The sequence below is a fragment of the Salvia hispanica genome, chromosome 3 (genome assembly GCF_023119035.1).
Source record: "Salvia hispanica cultivar TCC Black 2014 chromosome 3, UniMelb_Shisp_WGS_1.0, whole genome shotgun sequence".
Lineage (NCBI taxonomy): Eukaryota > Viridiplantae > Streptophyta > Magnoliopsida > Lamiales > Lamiaceae > Salvia > Salvia hispanica.
The window spans coordinates 1,900,774-1,920,968 of NC_062967.1; the positions used below are offsets into that span (position 1 = coordinate 1,900,774).

General features: G+C 36.7%; 4 protein-coding genes across 6 annotated transcripts in view; 3 read left to right on the forward strand and 1 right to left on the reverse strand.

Annotated features, from left to right (window-relative positions):
• Nucleotides 1-273: 273 nt before the first annotated feature.
• On the forward strand, nt 274-6,531 carry LOC125213035 (serine/threonine-protein kinase EDR1-like). 2 transcript variants are annotated; one of them, XM_048113384.1, is made up of 14 exons: nt 276-892; nt 2,054-2,494; nt 2,637-2,740; nt 3,319-3,705; nt 3,862-4,163; nt 4,467-4,507; nt 4,619-4,687; nt 4,792-4,892; nt 4,968-5,046; nt 5,126-5,224; nt 5,313-5,381; nt 5,467-5,516; nt 5,604-5,780; nt 5,911-6,531. In XM_048113384.1, the coding sequence occupies exons 1-14, from the start codon at nt 518-520 to the stop codon at nt 6,020-6,022; spliced, it is 2,406 nt and encodes an 801-aa protein (XP_047969341.1). In that variant the 5' UTR covers nt 276-517; the 3' UTR covers nt 6,023-6,531. The 2 variants fall into 2 exon arrangements, with proteins under 2 accessions (XP_047969342.1, XP_047969341.1); XM_048113385.1 differs by lacking the exon at nt 5,911-6,531 and having other exon boundaries at nt 274-892; nt 5,588-5,738.
• A 4-nt stretch (nt 6,532-6,535) lies between these two features.
• On the reverse strand, nt 6,536-9,076 carry LOC125213036 (calcineurin B-like protein 10). Of its 2 annotated transcripts, none has more exons than XM_048113387.1 (9): nt 8,919-9,076; nt 8,627-8,801; nt 8,396-8,478; nt 8,145-8,204; nt 7,756-7,864; nt 7,563-7,615; nt 7,242-7,322; nt 7,030-7,145; nt 6,536-6,922 (listed from the first exon to the last, which is right to left on the reverse strand). In XM_048113387.1, the coding sequence occupies exons 1-9, from the start codon at nt 8,940-8,942 to the stop codon at nt 6,868-6,870; spliced, it is 756 nt and encodes a 251-aa protein (XP_047969344.1). In that variant the 5' UTR covers nt 8,943-9,076; the 3' UTR covers nt 6,536-6,867. The 2 variants fall into 2 exon arrangements, with proteins under 2 accessions (XP_047969344.1, XP_047969343.1); XM_048113386.1 differs by having other exon boundaries at nt 8,145-8,261.
• Nucleotides 9,077-11,873: 2,797 nt separating this feature from the next.
• LOC125214286 (histone deacetylase 2) lies at nt 11,874-15,440 on the forward strand. Its single transcript, XM_048115229.1, has 14 exons — nt 11,874-12,105; nt 12,249-12,304; nt 12,807-12,924; nt 13,007-13,069; nt 13,240-13,308; nt 13,385-13,551; nt 13,658-13,722; nt 13,829-13,875; nt 14,100-14,144; nt 14,234-14,284; nt 14,440-14,526; nt 14,807-14,894; nt 14,965-15,088; nt 15,170-15,440. The coding sequence occupies exons 1-13, from the start codon at nt 11,977-11,979 to the stop codon at nt 15,069-15,071; spliced, it is 1,092 nt and encodes a 363-aa protein (XP_047971186.1). The 5' UTR covers nt 11,874-11,976; the 3' UTR covers nt 15,072-15,088; nt 15,170-15,440.
• A 936-nt stretch (nt 15,441-16,376) lies between these two features.
• LOC125214778 (K(+) efflux antiporter 6-like) overlaps nt 16,377-20,195 on the forward strand; it is a 5,477-nt gene continuing 1,658 nt past the window's right edge. The window contains exons 1-10 of the mRNA XM_048115930.1: nt 16,377-17,174; nt 17,644-17,687; nt 18,376-18,434; nt 18,525-18,603; nt 18,796-18,857; nt 18,935-19,010; nt 19,099-19,173; nt 19,381-19,452; nt 19,825-19,908; nt 20,116-20,184. Coding sequence (XP_047971887.1) covers nt 16,937-17,174; nt 17,644-17,687; nt 18,376-18,434; nt 18,525-18,603; nt 18,796-18,857; nt 18,935-19,010; nt 19,099-19,173; nt 19,381-19,452; nt 19,825-19,908; nt 20,116-20,184 — 858 coding nt within the window. The 5' untranslated portion in view covers nt 16,377-16,936. The remainder of the gene's footprint in view (nt 17,175-17,643; nt 17,688-18,375; nt 18,435-18,524; nt 18,604-18,795; nt 18,858-18,934; nt 19,011-19,098; nt 19,174-19,380; nt 19,453-19,824; nt 19,909-20,115; nt 20,185-20,195) is intronic.

The window sequence follows — 20,195 nt, forward strand, 5'->3', positions numbered from 1 at the left end:
ACCTTTTGTATTTATTTGCTATTTTAATTACTACTAATATTTGAAATTATTAATGATGTTATGGGTCTTCTTGACATGGAAAATGTTAGACACACACATATTTACAAATTAATAAAAAATTTAGAGATTATTAGAATATTTAAGTGGATATAACTTCAAGTACTTCTGTAAACCGACAAAAATATACACTTAAAAAATCCATCAAATTAATAAAAAAAAATAATTTTTAATAATCAAACATAAATACATACACGTTTATATACAGAGGGAGGAGAGAGAGCGAGTCTGGTTTGGAGGGAAGCAGTAAGAAAATACTCGTGTAGCTTGACGATGAAGGTTCATTGCTCTCTCACTCCTCTCCACTTCACCCACCGCTCCTCACTTCCTCCCCTAAATCACACCTCCATAAACCCTAACCTCAATCCAATTCACAGCCTATAGATTAATTCCTCCTTTTTCCGCGGTTAATTTTGATTCCTAATTCATAATTTCTGTAAATTAATTGACAATTTCGAGCATGTCGAAGATGAAGCACCTGCTGCGGAAGCTGCACATCGGCGATCACCAGAATCTGGCGCGGCAGCCGCCTCCAGTGCTCGACCAGCCGGCTCAAACGGCGTCGTCTTCGCCGTCGCCGTCGCCGTCTCCCTCTCCGCTGCCAGATTTGCCGCAGACGGCGTCTTCGTCGGAGAACGATGGGACGGGCACGGGCGCTAATTTCAATTACCTCGAAGAGGAGTTCCAAATGCAATTGGCGCTGGCAATTAGCGTCTCGGATCCAGGTCAAACCTGCGTTGACTCGGAAACCGCTCAAATCAACGCGGTGAAGCAGATTAGTCTCGGCCGCTCTCCTTCGCAGAGCCTTGCTGAATTTCTAGCGCTCCGATATTGGGTGAGTAATCGATCTTCTAGCTTTGTGCCTTTTTTCGGAGGAGGTGAATTTTAGGTGTTTCAGTTGTTACATGCATCGTTGATTGGGAGTGTTTCTAACATTTTTATATACGTGCGGAGTTGATCCTTTGAGTGTTGTTAGCTATATTTTTTATTTGTATTATAATATTCAGGTTAGTGAATTTGCTATTTAGGGGTGGATTATTTTTAGCAGATCATATTTTGCTCATTGCTATATGATTATTGGTTCTACACTTCTCATTGTGCCTGAGTTGCGAGATGGACTGGTGCTTAAGAGTTAAATCTGGGAACATAGCAATGGATTCTACTTTAGTACACCACATTTTGTTATGTTTGTATGAGTTGTGGAATGGAGTAGTGGAGAAAGGAGTTTTCTTAACATATCCCATTGTTGGTAATATGTTTAATGACAATAACAGTCCCGGTATTATAGGAATGATGCTAAAATCAAGCCATGGGAAAGATTTTCTTCTACCTTTTTCACCGTCATCTGTGGTACACCGATTATTAAATGCTATATATGTGTGTTTGACTAGTAACTCGTGATAAAGTGTCCTCGCATGGTAGTTTTCTCTTATGTAGTCATGTACTCATGTATGCGATGGTTGCATTTTTCTCTGGAATGAGGAAGAACATATATATTGTTCTGGTAGTTTGGTCACAACCTGCTAAACTTGCATCTGATTAATTCAATTCGAGTAATATGAAAATCAAGTTACACATTTGTTTCTATCTAGTGCGTTGCAAACTACAGTATATAACACGCATCCTCTCCATATATTACTATATGATTCTTGGGAACAGTTTAGTCGATAAACCTGCTAAAATTGCCATATACATTTGACATTCATTTAGACATTTGCACCTAAGGGTAAAATTCAAAGGCCTTTATGCTTTTGAATTGTCTCTTTCTTCTATCTTTAGGGTATAGTTGATTACAAGCATCTTCTGCATCATCTCCATTTAATCTTTCCTTGTTATGTGGTGTAGTTGATTACAAGCATCTTCTGCATCATCTCCATTTCATGTGCTAGTCAAAGCTCATCCCTTCCTAACAAAGGAAGGAAAACCTATATGATGCATTATAGTCTTGAATTGTTTATCAAACTATTGATGAAATGCTTGTCTTTCCTTAATGCAGAGCTGTAATGTTGTAAATTATGATGAGAAAGTAATAGATGGATTCTATGATGTTTGTGGAATTGATTCCAGCTCGATGGTCCAAACCAAAATGCCATCCCTAGTAGATCTCGAAGCGATATCTGTTTTGAATAATGTTGACTTTGAGGTGGTTTCAGTCAATCGTAGCGCTGATACAGAGCTTCGGAGACTTGAAGAAATAGTGCATTTTATGTCCATGGAGTATCTCCCTCTAAATATGAGCCAGAGAACAAGTTCTCTAGTTCAAAAAATTGCTGATCTTATTGTTGAAAGAATGGGAGGTCCTGTTAGTGATGTTGAAGAAATGTTTTGGAGGTGGAGGGCACGGAGTCAGGAGTTGAGACTCAACTTCAATACAGTCGTCCTTCCCCTGGGTTCTCTTGACATTGGCCATTCACGCCAAAGGGCCTTACTTTTTAAGGTTGTAAAAGATATTCTCTCCCCTTTTTACTGAAATGTAGTATATGTGAACCGCTGATTCTTGGTTCTTATTCTTATTTATTTACAGATTTGAATCTTCCAATACCTGAACTAAATTCTGATAAAAAGGTTGCCCTTTTTAGGTACTTGCTGATAGGGTTGACATTCCATGTAAGCTAGTCAAAGGGAGTTATCATACTGGCACCGATGAAGGAGCTGTAAACTTGATAAAATTGGATAGTGGAAGGTAACAGCTCGATTATTGCTAGTTTGCAAAATTTGGTTTTATGCTGTTTCTGTATTTCACCATATAGGTCTTGCCTTGTGGTAAGAATCCAGAAGGCCTAAAATATTTTGTGAGAATCCTAGGTTGTTTTGCAAATTCACTTTGCATTTAGTTGCTCTATTTTACCATTAATTCCCTGCCGTTAGACCCATTACTGAAGAAATTTTTTTGTTCAAGTTTGAATTCCTTTGAATGTTATGACTAAATATTGCATGACTTTCTAAACGAGTTATCTTTGTGTTTATCCTGGTAAAAAAATACTCCCTCCGTCCCCTAAAAATAGAAATTCTTTCCTTTTTGGTCCGACCCCTAAAAATAGAAACTTTCTTTTTTAGGAAATTTCTTTCTCTCTAATGAGGTGGGACCCTTTTTCCACTAACACACTTTTCTTTCTATCTCTCTCTTACTTTACCAATTTTGCATTAAAACCCGTGTCATTTCAAATGTTTCTATTTTTAGGGGACGGAGGGAGTAGCTTCTAAGTTGAATATGATGTTGCCTTAAGTGTAATAGCACATAATACTTCTGAATGGATGCAGTGAATATATTATTGATCTAATGGGCGCTCCTGGGGCTCTCATTCCTGCTGAAGCACCTAGTGGGCGTCTTCAAAACCTTGGGTTGGATATCACGACTGCTGCAGCAATTGGCATGGGTTCATTTTCAGCACCTGACCAAGGAGCCAGAGCTGAATCATCTTCAACTTCTGGAGATGAAACGGCCAAAACTGGAAGCACAAGTTTGGACTCATCTCAGGTTGCTACTGCATCAAATAGAAACGGAAGCAGATTTGCTGGAATAATCCAGCCGGACCCGTTGGAGCATGCTACTGGAGATTATCTACCTTCAAGCGAAACATGTGAAATGCCATTGGTTGCTGGCAAGAACACAAATTTAGTAGAGTTGCGAGTGGAAGATGTTCCCAGGTACATATTATTGCTGCTAGCAAACCAATTTTTCTTGAGCCTTTGTACTATGTTTTTATTGCTTGTATCAAGATAAAACTTACTTTGGTGTGTGTGAAGCTGACCAAGGGTAAAGGATATCCTTGTAGTGCTGACAACATTTTACATAATTTGCAGGAAACACGCAGCTGAACAATTGCGTGTGCCACTAGATCCGGTGGGATATATGTCACCTTTTGATACCCAACATGATCAAAGAGTGACTTTCAAAGACAGAAAGGATGAAGTCATTCCAAATGACAGTGCGGCAATTGGTACCGAACTTATTGATGCTTCTGGAAATAAGGAAGCTGTAGACATAGCCTACACTGACCAGTCTAATGCTAACAAGATTCAAAATATGCAACTTGATTCGGCAATGAATGGAGTCTCTGAAATGTTATGGGAGGATCTTCAGATTGGTGAACGCATTGGTATAGGTAAGAGTTCTATTATTACAGATTTTATCCTTCTTTGAAGGTGTGGCTTTCTTGTGATATATGTGGGTGAGTCAATGTACTTCTCTCATATTATATTGGAAACTCTGATGCTTTACTTTTTTTTGGAACTTTTCGATTAGAGATGTACTGATTCCCTAATTAGGTGTAGAGATTTGATTTATCTTATAATGCGTTGCTTTGGATTTGCAATGTTAAAGGAATTTTGCTCATGCTTCAGATTATGGAATCTTTGATCAAGTTCATATATTATTTTTGTATTCTGAACTCATGCTTATCCTACAGGATCTTATGGTGAGGTCTACCGAGCAGAATGGAATGGCACAGTGAGTTTTTTCACTATCCTTCTTTTTCAATGAGTAACTCTTCTTGACGTTAAACAGTATGCACATAATATACTTGTTTTAATGTATCTATCTTTTGTTATTTCCTTACAGGAAGTTGCAGTGAAGAGGTTTATGAAACAAGATATATCAGGTGATGCACTAGCACAGTTTAGATGTGAGGTAAGCAAGAATTTTTTATCATGCATCTCATGCGTGACATTCTACATGCTAAGAGAAAATTTCCAATGATTTATTTTTTCTTCTCTGCTTGTTGCTTGTTTTAGGTTGAGATTATGTTGAGGCTGAGACATCCAAATATTGTTCTTTTCATGGGCGCTGTGTTACGACCCCCAAATATGTCCATACTGATGGAATTTCTCCCAAGGTTAAAATCTCTCGCTGGTTAATGGAACATCTTTAGTGATATCTTCTATCTTATATAGTCATTGGCTACTTTCAGGGGTAGCTTGTATAAGTTGCTGCACCGTCCAAATATCCAAATCGATGAAAAAAGGCGAATAAGAATGGCCATGGATGTGGTATTGTTTTAGGTGTTGCATTCCACTTGTTTCTCCTATCAAGTTTCTTGCCCTTTGTTAATATTCTGGTATTCCACAGGCCAAGGGAATGAATTACTTACACACTAGCCATCCAATCATTGTGCATCGGGATCTCAAGACTCCGAACCTCCTTGTTGATAAAAATTGGGTTGTTAAGGTTTGGTCCATTGTGCATTACTTCCCCGTCAGTTATAAACTACAGAGTCTATTTTTTCCTATCTATGCTAATATCTGACTATTTTTAGGTTTGTGACTTTGGGATGTCGCGCCTGCAGCACAATACTTTCCTATCTTCTAAATCAACTGCTGGGACGGTAAGACACACCTACCCAATGTTTTGTTAAAAGCTAGAATATATATGAAAAAAATATTCACTCAGCAATTTAATCCTATATGTAGGCAGAGTGGATGGCGCCAGAAGTTCTAAGGAATGAACCATCTAATGAGAAGTGAGTTCGTGACCCATCTGTAATCTTAATCGTAGAGCAATTATGAATGACACCTCGCTAAATAGGATCAGTTTTTCGTCTTTGCAGATCTGATGTATATAGTTTTGGGGTTATTTTATGGGAGCTGGCAACCCTCCGAGTGCCATGGACAGAAATGAACTCGATGCAAGTTGTTGGAGCCGTTGGATTCCAAGACAGGCACCTTGACATCCCGCCCATGGTTGATCCACTTGTGGCAGATATAATACGCGACTGCTGGATTCGGTAAAATTTCTAACTTTTCTCGATTCTCTGGCCATACTTGTCATTATTTATGTGCATGTGACAAACTCAGAATAGAAGATGCTAAAATTCTATCTCACACTAAGAAGTGAGTTTAATTTTGTTTCTGTAGAAACCCACAGGGACGCCCTTCGTTTGCACAGATTATTGCTCGACTCAAAGGTGTGCATCGCCTTAGCGCGCAGAGAACAACTGAGAGTCGTGAAAACCCATCTCTGATGTAACAATAGCTCAGAACTTGTTCAAAGAACCAGTAGAGCAGGAGTGGGTTTTTAGAAATTTTCAGAGCTACAGCTGCTGAGGAACATAATTGGATTCGGCAGTGATTCGTTGGTGAAGCTCAATGCAACCAGAATCAAAACCCACCTCGCCTCACCTCGCCTCAACCGGTGGCTCTCAAGTGCAGTTAGGGAAGACATTGGGGCTGAAATTCTTGAGAAAATTTTACAAGGTTTATGGTTCACCAATGTAGCTGAGTATATGTATAATAAATCTCCTACTTTAGAGAGAGCTAGAGATGGATAGGTTGGGAGGTGAGGGGGTGTTGGGTATTGTTGAGACCATAAAAGAAGCAACTGTAAAAAAAGGTCTCAGTAGGTTTTGTACCAAAAGAAGAAAAAAATGACAAAATTGTTGTTTTTTTCGTTTTATTTGAGAAAGGCAAACTCTCTTGTTAGTTGTACCTGTTATAAGTGGGGAATGCAAAAATATCGAAAAAGAAGGTTATAGTTCATGAGTTGCTTCAACACAAAAATTGATTCCTACTAATCATAAAATTGTTCTGATATATGCATCAAATATACTAAGCTAAACCCAAAGCTTGCCACCGAAGTTGTATTTCAATTACCAGTAGCAGCCATGGGCTCTTTTCTTGATTGGACCTAATGAGCAGTCAAAAGAATCCTTTCCCTTCCGGTTATCCTGGGATTGATGCGGTGTTTCAGTCTTTGGCAACAGCAGAGAGAATTACCAGAAGCAACCTGTGCTAAATCAATCATTTCGCAACGCGACCATTCTCTCAACCAAGGGCTCTAGTAGTATTACTGATCCAAGAAACAATCCGTACATCTCAATCATCAGCCTCAGTGTTGAATACGAAACTCGGGAAAGCAGTGGTGATGTCCCTGAAAGATCATTAACATGAGAGAGGAGTGATTGCCCACCATTTGCAGAGAGCAGTGGAAGGAATAAGATAACTTAGACAGAAGAAGATAAGAAAAAAGTTGCATACTTCAAGTAGGGTAAAGTCATGTTCCTCAAGAGTGAGGAGGGATGTCGTAGCACGAAAGCCTTCCACTCCTCTTTGCTAATTCTGCCATCTCCATCAGCATCAGCATCCTCAAATGTCTGTTAACAAAGATGTAACGATGAAAATGCGTTTTTTGAGTAGGCACATTATAGACTTTATGAGGGGACCATGTAAACTTTTGGTAAGGGTCTTACTTTATCAATTATTTGCTCCAAGACTTCCTCAGAGAGTTCCATTTCAGATTCAACAAATAGCGCAACCACCATCTGCTTGACCTGAAGTAACATGTGAAGTCTACTTAACATGTGTTGAACATTTGATTAGAAATAGCTGAAAGATAAATAGGGCAACTGTGATTTTCTGATATGTATATATGTCAATTGTTCGATATATTTGAACATCTTGTGAATCTTCACACACGTAAATATCTCATCAACTTTCATGCTCTAATTAACAAACTGACATATCATGATTCTAACTAATATAATTCTATTTCCTTAGAGCTAGACACTTACTTCTTCTCGCTCTATGAAACCAGTTTGTCTCAAATCATACAGCTTGAATGCAACTGCGAGATGAGGAATGCCATATAGCTCAAGGTTAGTGGGGATAGAAATAGAGAAATAACTTCTTATCTACTAGTACTACTTATATATCTCATAAATGAAAATTCAATGGAATAAGCCTAAAAATCTTGTGATTTCTCACAATCTATTTTCTCTTCCACGGGTGCATAAGGGTGGAACACATTAAGTGCATGGACAAATTCCTCAAACTCAATCACTCCATTCTTTTTCTCATCAAAAATATCAAAAACCTGCAAGCAAAACAGGAAACCTGGTAACTCTCCGTAGCACAAACAGATTGGCCAAATTTTAACATCAAGAAATACCCCTATTGAATTAAAAGTTTTTCCACTTCCATTGGGTTCACATGAATGCACCACAGTATGTATCTAGATCTACAGAAGCCACTAAGAAACCTGTTTGTCTCTATATTCAAATGTTTTGTCTAGTCAACCATCTCAGTGCACTAGCACTTATTATACTTTATACAGTATATTAATTCATGACAGATCAAGAATGTTGTGTGATTACCCTGTCGACAAAAAGATTCTCGCCACTTGCAGTTCTGAACAAAGCTAGTTGAAGCTCTTCCTGCATGTGAACTAAAATCTGTGAGTGGATCCATGTGATGATATTATACATGTGGATCTGTTAAAAAGTGATGCAAAAGATGTAAAAAAACTAATTAATGGATTCACAATCAGAACATATAAGTTAGACAACTGCTCTTAAAAGTTGCCTTCAAAAGTGCTTAGATACAGCAATCATTTACATAATTATACCTTATGAATCAATCCGTCGTCAATAATGGAACTACTTAGCTTCTTAAACAACTCATACAATGCCTCCACTTCATTAAAGGAAACTGCAAATTTAACCAAAAATAATATGAAGCCGTTTGTAAAAATCAATTAAATTCACAGCAATCATGTTGACGTGTGCAGCATCGATTAAACCAAAATTAAACAAGCAGAGAAAATCAAATACTAAGAAAAAAGATCTGAGTAATTCACATCGAGATTCTTCTGAGAGTCGAGTAATCTCCTCATATCCAAACCGCGGCTTCCTCTTCCGACTCCAATTTTCACAACCGAAGCAGCCGGAAACCGCGACTATCAGCGCGTCGATCGTCGCGACGATCGGAAACAAAGCCGCGCAGAACTTCTCTGTACTAAATCTGCTTGAGCTCTGCTTATCATCACCGTTAACATTCAACAACAACGATTTGAATTAAACGAATTCTATCGATGCACGTTAGAATAATTGCAAAAACTAGATCAACAGTTGCGGAATTGAAAAACTTACCAGCGAATTGGCGGTTGAATCCATTCGAATTCCAGCGCGAGAGAGGAAAATGTCAACTGGAATTCACACTTTCGCTTTGCGAAGAATTGCACTTCCTAAATTTTTTTGATTAAAATATTTTCTCGCGCGCATTTTATATTGTTTGTTTGTTTTTTATTGGTTTAACACATATGCGATCTAATGAACTGTCTCCATGACATAATTTATATTAATTTATTGATTCTTTTTATTATCCTAAAATTTTAATTATTGTGCTTCAATTTAATTTAATTTTATCCAATGATCCTTGTGTGCAGGCTCAATTTTATGACTTTTTTATACATTTAAAATACTAATGTACTATACTGTACTACGGGCATGTTAGGGTGCCACCACCCCTTAAAATAACACCATACCACAAATCCTAGTCAATCATTTGTACACGTGGATGAATAATAAGATGTCACGTGGCAAAAAAAAATGAAAAACTCGGCCAGCAATTTGTTGCTCTTTATACATCAATTTTTCTTGTCCAGCAATATCCGACACACTATACAACAATCTATAGATTGCTGTGTAGTGTTTGAAAATGGTTGATTAGTTTGTGAAAGCACAAAAATTGGTGATAGGAGTATGCTTTATTATCTATTAAAATTTAATGACAAATTATTTTTTTCTAAAATTCAAAACTATAATATGAGATTTTTTCTAGGCAACTTCGGTGTTGAGTATCAACTTCCAATTTTTTCTAAAACTTAATGACATATACTAGTGTTGTAGAAGGATAGTAGTGCAAAATAATTAAGTGAATGTAGACAACAAAACATCATTGTTTTAACCTTTAATTCTAAAAAGTGAAAAATAAAATAAAATAAAATATAAAACATATTGCTACTACTTAGTAATTTGATCAGAGACAGAATAATTGAAGATTTTTAAATTCTCTTAATCTGTTATTTGATTTAAAAGACGAGTAAACCATTCAAATATTCACCTTTTCAAACTAGTTTTGTCATGAGTATCAACTTCCAATTTTAAAATGTTATGCAATAAAACCGTTAAATTATCAAATTTTAAATTCACTATTTTTCTTAGTAGTAACTCTTTGATGGCTAAGGAACATTTATTTATTGATGGCTAAGGAACACCTAAACCCTAAACATTTATTCAAGAAAAGAAAAAAAAGTTGTTGATTGCGTGATTCTAACTTAATTTATTTTCATTTATGTCATAATTTTTTAAAGACAAAACAGTGATTAGATTGAGTACACAACATTTTTTCAATGATATTAATTATATATTATAGGCAAATCAAAATTATTGTTGGCCACTTCGAAGAATCCTGATCAAATGAAATACTTGAAAACATCTTGAAATTGTTTTCCAGTTTCCACGAAATCTAATATTCCACATCAGTTATGAAGTAGGAGTACTTACTATACTGTTAACTACTAATATTCCAGGATCCGGAAATGGAGGGGGCGAAATATATAGTATAAGTTTGATTTAGTGTGGATATGACTATTTTTTTCGTTGTTCGGGGCGACGCCGGAGACAAACACGGAAGGGCGGACATGATAATTTTACGTCGGGGAAAAGAAAGTTATCACTTAGATCCGCCACTGAGTATGAAGTTTGTAAACTAAGAAAGTTATCACTTATAATAAGCAAAGTTTTTAGAGAATGAGTTATCATATTTCGTCTCTAATATTGGCGACTTAGAATGGCGTAACAATTTATTTTGATTGAAAAAAAAATGCTCAAAGTCAATATAGAGTGGTGAGCAAGATAGGTTTATAAAGAGACAAAATCAGTAACAACCAATAAACAACGCACAAGAGTTAGTGACCTGCAAGATTGCAACAAAGCCACAAAACAACCCCAACTCAATATGAAAATCAATAAATCAACGAGTAAGACACCAAAACAAGAAAGTAAAATCAACTAATAAGGAAGACCAACCACTTGTGGACACATGACTAAAGAATATTAACCATTGCGCAATGACTAAAATGGCATAATAATTTATTTTGATTGAAAAAAAAAATGCTCAAAGCCAATATAGAATGGCGAGCAAGATAGGTTTATAAAGAGACAAAATCAGCAACAACCAATAAACAAAGCACAAGAGCTAGTAAACTGTAAGGCTGCAATAAAGCCACAAAACAACCTCAACTCAACATGAAAACCAACAAATCAACGAGTAAGACACCAAAACAAGAAAGTAAAATCAACTAATAAGGAAGGCCAATCACTTGTGGACAGTTGACTGAAAAATATTAACCATTCGGCTCAGTGACTAAAATGGCATAATAATGCTCCTGTTTGTTGTACCAACCATTTATATTTAACATGAGAAATTGATAGTGACGATGTAACTAACAATTTTATATTATGTTGTTAATTACTCCTATAAGTTAGTGTATACTAATTTAATGATAACTATATCACTTATTGTTAACATGTAAAAAATTACTACAAATGAGTATTCAACATTTCAAAAATTCTAAAAGATTACTGTAACTTGAAATTGTCATTTATCATTGAAATCTAAGAAGATTCTGAAAATGTCCGAATTGAAAGTACGATGAATGCAACAAAAAATCTGAAAAGGACGGCCAACAATTTGTTGGTCTTTATCCAACAATTTTTCTTGTCTAGCAATATCCAACACACTATACAGCAATCTATAGATTACTGTGTAGTGTTTGTAATATTGTTGTGTAGCGTTTATAATATTGCTATATAAATAATGTCACTGTGTCACTTTGAGAGGGGTTGTTATTTTAACACATACTCCATTGTGTATATAGATCATTGTTTCCAAATAAATACTACTCTCCATTATAAAAAAAATTAAATAGATAACCTACCCCTAATTCGCAACCTTTTGCTAAATTTGGTCAGCGAGTCCACGCCCAGATATATATATGGAGTACTCCTACTATGCACAGAGTGCACACGTGGAGACACGTGGCGTCCATCCACAACACTTCTCCACCGATCAGATCTTCAGCCATTCGCCTCCACCTCGTCAACCTCCGCCACTCAAATCAAAATCGGATTTTCCGGCGGCGAGATGGCAGCGGCGCCTTCTACCGGCGGCGGATCATCCAATACCGCAGCATCCGATAACGACGGCGGCGAGTTCGTTCGCCGCAGCCGAATTCTCTCCAGCAAGCTCTACTTCGATGTGCCTGCTTCTAAGGTAAATTGATATGAATAATCGAGTGTTGCTAGCAGATTTATCGACTGAAGTTCGATTCAAATCGCGATTGTAGTGCTTCATAGAGTGCTGGACCATGAAACTTTTAGGTAATTTATCTCGATTGCTGTTTTTTGTGTGTATAGGTTCCGGTAATTTATTCGTCTTCGTACGATATCGCCTTTCTCGGCATGGAAAAGTTGTAAGTAATCTTCGCCTCCTAGCAATCGAATTTCTATTAATTTAGCTCGTGGCGAAACAAAATACTGATTTATAGAGGTTTCATTGTATGCATTATGCACTTGTTCTGATTCAGCTCATATCAGTTTTAAATAACTAATCATGATTATAACAGGAAGAATTTTTAGTGACTATTTACGTATAATATCAAAATTATACCATGAGTGGGAAAAGGAAGCGACATCTGTGGCATTCCTCTGAACAAGATAACGAATATTTGGTTTTCACTTCTGTAGTCTTAGTGTGTGTCTGTGTTGCTTGCCTACAAAGAAAGTTTTGCCGTGTTGCTTTGTGCTTTGTCTGTTATTTGATTTCATTCGTGTTCGTCTCAGTCTTCTAGAGTTTGTCCATTATCTGAAGAGAGTATTATTATTCAGGCCTTCAGAAAAATATGACAAGTGATTTGCATCAGATCACTTGGATGAATGTTCATTTGCAAAGGAATGTTTGTGAATATATTTCAGGCACCCTTTTGATTCATCTAAATGGGGTCGCATATGTCGGTTTCTGATAGCAGAGGGCCTTCTGGACAAGAAGCACATAGTTGAGCCTTTGGAGGCTAAGCGGGAAGATCTTCTAGTGGTATTTGTTCTTGTTCACATTGTCCATGTCTGGCTACCTTCAATGCATATGTTTAGATGATTATGTTGCTACTTGGGAACAGCTGCATCCAGAATCATACTTGGATAGTTTAAAAAGCAGCTTAAATGTGGCAACAATAATTGAGGTGAGCTTGTGAAGGTTTCCACTTTAAAGGAAAAGAAAAATGTCTCATATTAGGATCGCATTATAGCTTTGGTCAGACTTGTAAATTTTTAGAACGAAATTAGATTTATCAGCTATTCATTTTTCTATTTGATCCTGATTTCTTAACACCTCTGTGGCCATGGATTGTAGATTCCGCCAGTTTCATTAGTGCCAAACTGTCTTGTGGACAAGAACGTCCTTCACCCCTTCCGCAAACAGGTACTCCACTTATTTGAATTTCTTTTTCACTTCTGATCCTTCAGGATCCATTTGACAATAACTAATTTACATGCAGGTTGGGGGAACTATTTTGTCTGCTAAGCTTGCGAAAGAACGAGGATGGGCTATCAATGTCGGTGGTGGGTTCCATCACTGTTCAGCAGCAAACGGAGGTGGATTTTGTGCTTATGCTGATATTTCTCTTTGTATCCAGTTTGCTTTCATCCGTTTAGATATTTCCAGGTATTCAACAATTCACTAAATAAGATAGTGCCCCCCCCCAGTGAAGCAGATTCTTGAATTCAAAACTATGACTCATTTTTTGCTCATTGTTCTAATCAACACACAGGGTGATGATAATTGATCTTGATGCGCACCAAGGAAATGGCCACGAAAAAGATTTTTCTAACGATAGTATGAGATATTATAGCTTCGCCTTCATCATTTACTCTTCAAGTGCTTTGTTTCGATGTAGCTTGATGGGACACTTCTTTATGGTGTTTTGTTTGTTTTAATGCAGGAAGAGTCTATATCCTTGATATGTACAATCCAGATATATATCCGTTGGTAGGTAACCTAATAATGTATTCATAATAACCTCCATTTTTGCTCTGAAAATATAAAGAGGAAAAATATAATATAGTAAAGATTTTTTCAATAGACAATCATCTCTATTTTCTCTCATTTTTTTGTTTCTTTATATTGTGGTTTATATATTTTACTGAGCCCATCATTATATGAGCAATACCTTTTTATCAATATGATTAAACTTTAATTTTCTTTACATTAAGGATTATGAAGCTAGGAGATTTATCACTCAGAAAGTTGAAGTACCGGTAAGAATGATCATCTATATGAAGTGAGAAGAGTTCATCTGTTACCCTTTTTACTGAGATTGATATGTTCTGTTACTCTTTTTTAACAGTGTGGAACAAATACTGACGAATATTTGTCAAAACTCGACGGGGCACTCAAGGTACTTCAGGCAGCCCATCATTCTACTCACCTGTTTCTAATTTTCAGACAGGAACAATTGTATTGGACTGAAACTGCACTCTGAAGGAACATGATCTGAATTCTCTCTTTCGTTGAGATATAATAAGATTCTGTTGCTTTGTAATGAACCTGTAGGTTGCTGCTGGCGCTTTTGACCCTGAATTGATCATCTACAATGCCGGAACTGATATCCTTGATGGAGATCCTTTGGGCAAGTTGAAGGTAAGATGCTGTTTGTGTGTGTGTGCATCTGTTATGTGTGTAATTTTACAACAATAACTTTGAGTTGTTCGTCTTACAAAATGAGATGTCTACGAGAGCTCATTTGTAATATTCATGTGTCAAGAAATATATTGATATAGGAATTGTGAAGATGTCTCCGTAACAGAGAAAAGCACGTGGCAATACCACCTGTGCGCGCTGGAATGATTTGTATCTTCCATGTTTTGCACGTTTCACTTGTCTATCATTCTATGTGACAGTATGCAAAATCTGCGTGCAGATCAGCCCTGAAGGAATTACCGCGAGAGATGAAAAGATTTTCACATTTGCTCGTGAGAGGGGTGTTCCTCTACTAATGCTCACATCAGGTTTCAGTTTCTCTCTTGGGTAATATACTTTTGTTTGCTAGGTACTCCTCTTACACCAGCTCCGTCTCAGGTGGTTACATGAAATCTAGTGCTAGAGTGATTGCAGATTCAATCATAAATTTGTCGAAGAAATCACTGATAACCATCGGGAATGATCAAAACATCACAACCACATGAAACTCTCCTCCGAGACGGTGGCGAACTTCAACCACTTGCTCAAAAATCAATAAATTATCATATGTTGCCACTGTAAGTATAACTCTGTGCTTGTATAGTCTTGTTTTGTGCCTACAGAAGTGGTATTACACCTCTGCTCGTGTTTCCTGAAATTCGACTCCTGAGCAAACCGAGCTGAAACAAACCGGGCTCGATGAGGTGTGTTGCGTTCACCAGGTGATTCGCGGTGCAAGTAATAGGTATACTTGTTTTGTCGACAAGATTTTTGATTTCCAGTGTCAGTGCTTGAAGTAGGATTGAATATGTTTTAGCTGAATTTGAACTATAATTAACAAATTCAAATTAAAATGTTAACTAAGGATTTAATAATTAATTTAGTCCATTAATGATTAGTAATATTAGGAAGCCTACTGAATTAATTGGTTTCATTTGAAAGTGAATGTTGATTGATTATGTAATCGATATAGATTGCAAGTTTTGCCATTATGATTAGATCTATAATACCCTGTTCTGTCTACGAGGTTTCCATGTTAGTATGGGACATTAAATTGGTCGATTGACTAATGTCATTTAATTATTGAATTTGATTAATTGTGTCGTTTTGATGAATTTGGATAACCTCAAATCATTTGATTTGTTTTATTATTCCATTTATTTTATTTACGTGAGTGTAATTTTATCTTCAAAATTCTCGAAGACTTATTTACTTTTCCGAATTTCATTAATTAGTTTTCACGATTTTCTTTGCAACATTACAAGTTACTATCATAGATAGAATTGATTATACTTAAAAATAGATTAATTATATTTTACGCAAGGACTTTTATTTGGAGTTTATGAACTGACCCAACCACCTTCAAGAAATAAAAAGACACTTCTATTAATTTTCTTGAAAGTAGAACAAAGTTACTACTCCTTTTGTCTCAAATTACGTGAAGTGTTTTTTTTCGACAACAAACTTAAAAATTTGTATTTGTGAGTTGAGTATAAAAATAATAAAGTAGAATTTCAAAAAAAAGTTACTCCATGCGAAAGATAATAAAAAATAAAAGAAAAGTGATCAAAAGATTTGGTTTCAAAAAATGATTCATTTAGTCTGTGATATATTGGAAAGTACAGATAGATCAAAATGAGTTTGTGATATCTTGAAAAATGAAAAGTGTACGGATAGATTAAATGTTGAACTTTTTCTTTGATTATTTTTCCATATTCTATGCAGGAATATAGTAGTAATAAGTAAAAAAAATGAACAAAGATAATGCTTATGTTCCACTTTTTAAAAATTATTATTTTTAGATCGGATCATTATTGGAAATCTAACCAAATGTGGATTATAATTTATTGCAACCAAAAAAATGACAAACGAATTAAAATCAAAAGGTTTTGGAGAACAAAATCAAAATCTAAGACTATGCCACAAAATATTGTTACAATTACTACAACCACAGGTCCCCAATTATAGCAACAAAAAGAATTATCACAATTTCCACCAAAAAATAGCAAAAAAACAAACACAAATAAAACAGTCACGTGGTGGGACTGAAAAACATCCCTTCATTATCATGTTAATTACACTCATAATCTCGTGTTAATTACACTCATAATCTCCTCTTCATTAACTAATCACTCAACTACTCCTACTACAAAATTCCTTTTCCAATTTCCCCAAATTCTCTCTCTACATCTCACCACCACCTCACACACTCTCTCTCTCTAGAAATCCCCACGCTCCGGGGTAGTGTAGTAGCTGTATCACAACTTGCGCCTGCGCTGCCTGCGGATAGCGACAACCGAGCTAACCGACACTCCTCGCCGCAGCTGAATCTGACGAGCGCCGGGGGCCTGCTTCCCGGTGCTGCCTCCAGATGAGTAGATCGCTAGCCGCCGCCGCCGTGGTCTTGCTGGCAGTGGCGCTGGTGGCCGCCGCCGCGTCGGAGGATTCGAAGCTGGTCGAGGAGGGGGGTGTGGAGGCTGCTGCCTTCTCCAATGCGACCGGCACTGAGCTCGGTGGGAATGGGACCAGGCCGAAGGAGGACACGTTTGCTGATATGATCGATCGCGCGCTCGAGAAGGAATTCACGGAGAATGAGGATCATAATGAAGGTTTTATTAGATCTCGTTTACTTAGCCTGGTGATATGTGTGTTGCTTAGGGTTAATATTCGGCTTTGGTTTTTCTAATGAGAAATGAGAGATTTATTTGAAGCTAATGCACTCTTATTAATAGTATACTAAAGTAAAGGTTTGGATTCTAGAGGTTTTATGAGATTTATGTGATATTTTAAACTATTTTTTTCATTATTTTGGGGAAAGGTTTCTGTAGTTCGTTTGTTGGACTCAGCTACTAAGATTTTCATCTATTTATTGATCCAGTAAGAGTCATTGTTGAGCTAAAGTTTTTGTTTGTGTTTTACTATCTTAATCATTTTTTTCGAATCTAGTTAGCATTTTGTTTGTGTTCTACTGTTACTATGACAGCTCAACTGGTTGTTGTGAGTTTCATATGATTAATGTGATGGTGGATTCTTAGTTGATGATTTACGACCTGAAATTAATTTGATTTAACATGGCAGTGAACGATGCTGGTAGCTTCAACAACAGTGTGGCTGAGCAGCAGGTTTGTGCCTTGCAACTCCAGCTCTTTGAATAGCGTTTCTATTCATTTAAGCATAACTTGATTAACTCAGTAAAGAGAGTTATGGATACTTGGAGGGTTCAATTCGATTTTGCAACATGTTCTGGGGATTTGGAAATGCTTGTCATCAATGACTAAGAATTCAATAACAAGCGCAAAAGAGTAGGATTCCACAATAAGTGGGAAAAAGTAAATAGACAAATAGTAATCTCTTGTCTCAGTATGGTATGAAAGCTAAGTTACATCTCTTTTGGATAGTAGCTGTCTTCTTTAATGCCGCATTTAGTTGTTCCAGAAACAGAAATGACTTAATGGTGTCTGGATTTGGGTTCAAGTTCTTATCATTTCACACACATTGTATGTTTATGGATAATGTAGCTGGGAGACCTTTGCTCAGCCTTGTATCAGTGTCATTGTCCTCAAAGACTAAAATTTCTCGAACAGAGGTCCTTAGGCTAACTTAACATGTATATGATAGACCCAGGGGAAATGGAAGGCTAACAGTGAATAATGTTAGTTCAACTTATCTGTATCCAAACTTTGGTTGTTTTGTAATGAACCAAACTTTTAAATAAAACCGTGATGAGTAAACACTGGCATGTTGACACGGTTTGAATTGCAAAGAATGTTGCTTTTGCTTTATTTCTGGCTTACTTTATCTCATTATCAGGCTGTTTTGGAAACAGTAGCTAGAGTCAAGCCAAAGAAAAATGAAACGAAAGAAGAAAAGTATGTATATGACCATTCTTGCACCATATTTTTCCTCCTAACATACTTGGTTTCCTTTTATTTATATGCATTATCCTCTTGTAATTATAGATCCTTTAAATTTAATCAAGTTTTCAATCTGGATAATGACAATGGAGCTGAAGAGACCCCTACATTAATCGATAGAAAGGTAAACAATGTTATTGCTCTTTTAGTTCCATAATGACATTAATTTCTGAATCTTTCTCTAGTAGTAGTAGCATTGTTATCTCTTAGAGAGTTCAAAAGAAATAGGGTACACTTAAAAGAGATATACTGGCTGTTAAGTCCGAAACAATCTAACCATGCTCCGTGTGAATGAACATTTTTTGTTTATTTTCAGGATAATGTATTTATCATATCAAATTTCAAGTCCAAATACCCTGTGCTGCAGCTAGACTTGAGGTATAGTAACAAGTTTTATAAATCTTTCCTATCTCATCCTTTTGGGTTCTAGATTATCTGATGCAATGGTCTTGTAGGCTCATATCAGACCTGGTTGTCGTCATTGTCTCTGCAACTTGCGGTGGAATTGCTTTTGCTTGTGCTGGACAACCGGTCTGATCTCGAACTTTGGACCCTTTGTTTATGCTCTCTCTGTTCAACACTTCAACTATAGTTCCTAATCCCATGGAACCCTTTGCAGGTGCTTACTGGATACTTATTAGCAGGATCGCTTGTTGGACCTGGAGGTCTAAATGTCATCAGTGAAATGGTGCAAGTATGTTATTATTCTAAACCAACTCTTGACAGTTAAATGTCATAGTTAGCAATATAGATGCCTTAGCAGGGATTCTAGAGTAGTTTTTTTATGGATCACCCATTAACTGCTCTGTTTCCTGTCATTCATAATTAGTTTATCCTGACTTATCACGTGATGATATTTTGAGATCGCTCATTTTCTTTCTGGGCTAACTTATCCATACAGGTTGAGACAGTGGCTCAGTTTGGTGTAATTTTCCTTCTGTTTGCTCTGGGCCTGGAGTTCTCCACAACGAAGGTAGAGTTAGCTGCTTGCTTTAAAATGACAGAGTACTAGTAGTTTTTGTCCGTTGTATTTACATATGAAGCAATTAGCTGTTTTAAGCTAACGACACATTCAACATTACAGCTACGAGTTGTTCGTGCAGTTGCTATTCTTGGAGGGCTACTTCAAATTCTCTTTTTCATGGCTAACTTATCCATACAGGTTGAGACAGTGGCTCAGTTTGGTGTAATTTTCCTTCTGTTTGCTCTGGGCCTGGAGTTCTCCACAACGAAGGTAGAGTTAGCTGCTTGCTTTAAAATGACAGAGTACTAGTAGTTTTTGTCCGTTGTATTTACATATGAAGCAATTAGCTGTTTTAAGCTAACGACACATTCAACATTACAGCTACGAGTTGTTCGTGCAGTTGCTATTCTTGGAGGGCTACTTCAAATTCTCTTTTTCATGTGTCTATGTGGAGTTATAGCCTCGGTATGTTCATCAGATGGGTGTTAGTTGCTACTACTTTGATGCTTGCCAAAAGTTTGAAATGTATATCCATTAAGTTGATAATTGACTACATAGCAACATAGTGGCATGAGATAGTTCAGATCTTATCTTTGGAATCTATTGTCTTCAAAAATTCAGATCTTATCATTGAAAATTTGAAATCACTAATTTTCATGTCATTGTTTCCAGGCATGTGGTGGCAGAGCCTCTGAGGGTGTGTTTATTGGCGCTTTCCTGTCAATGTCATCTACAGCAGTGGTAAGCGCAGT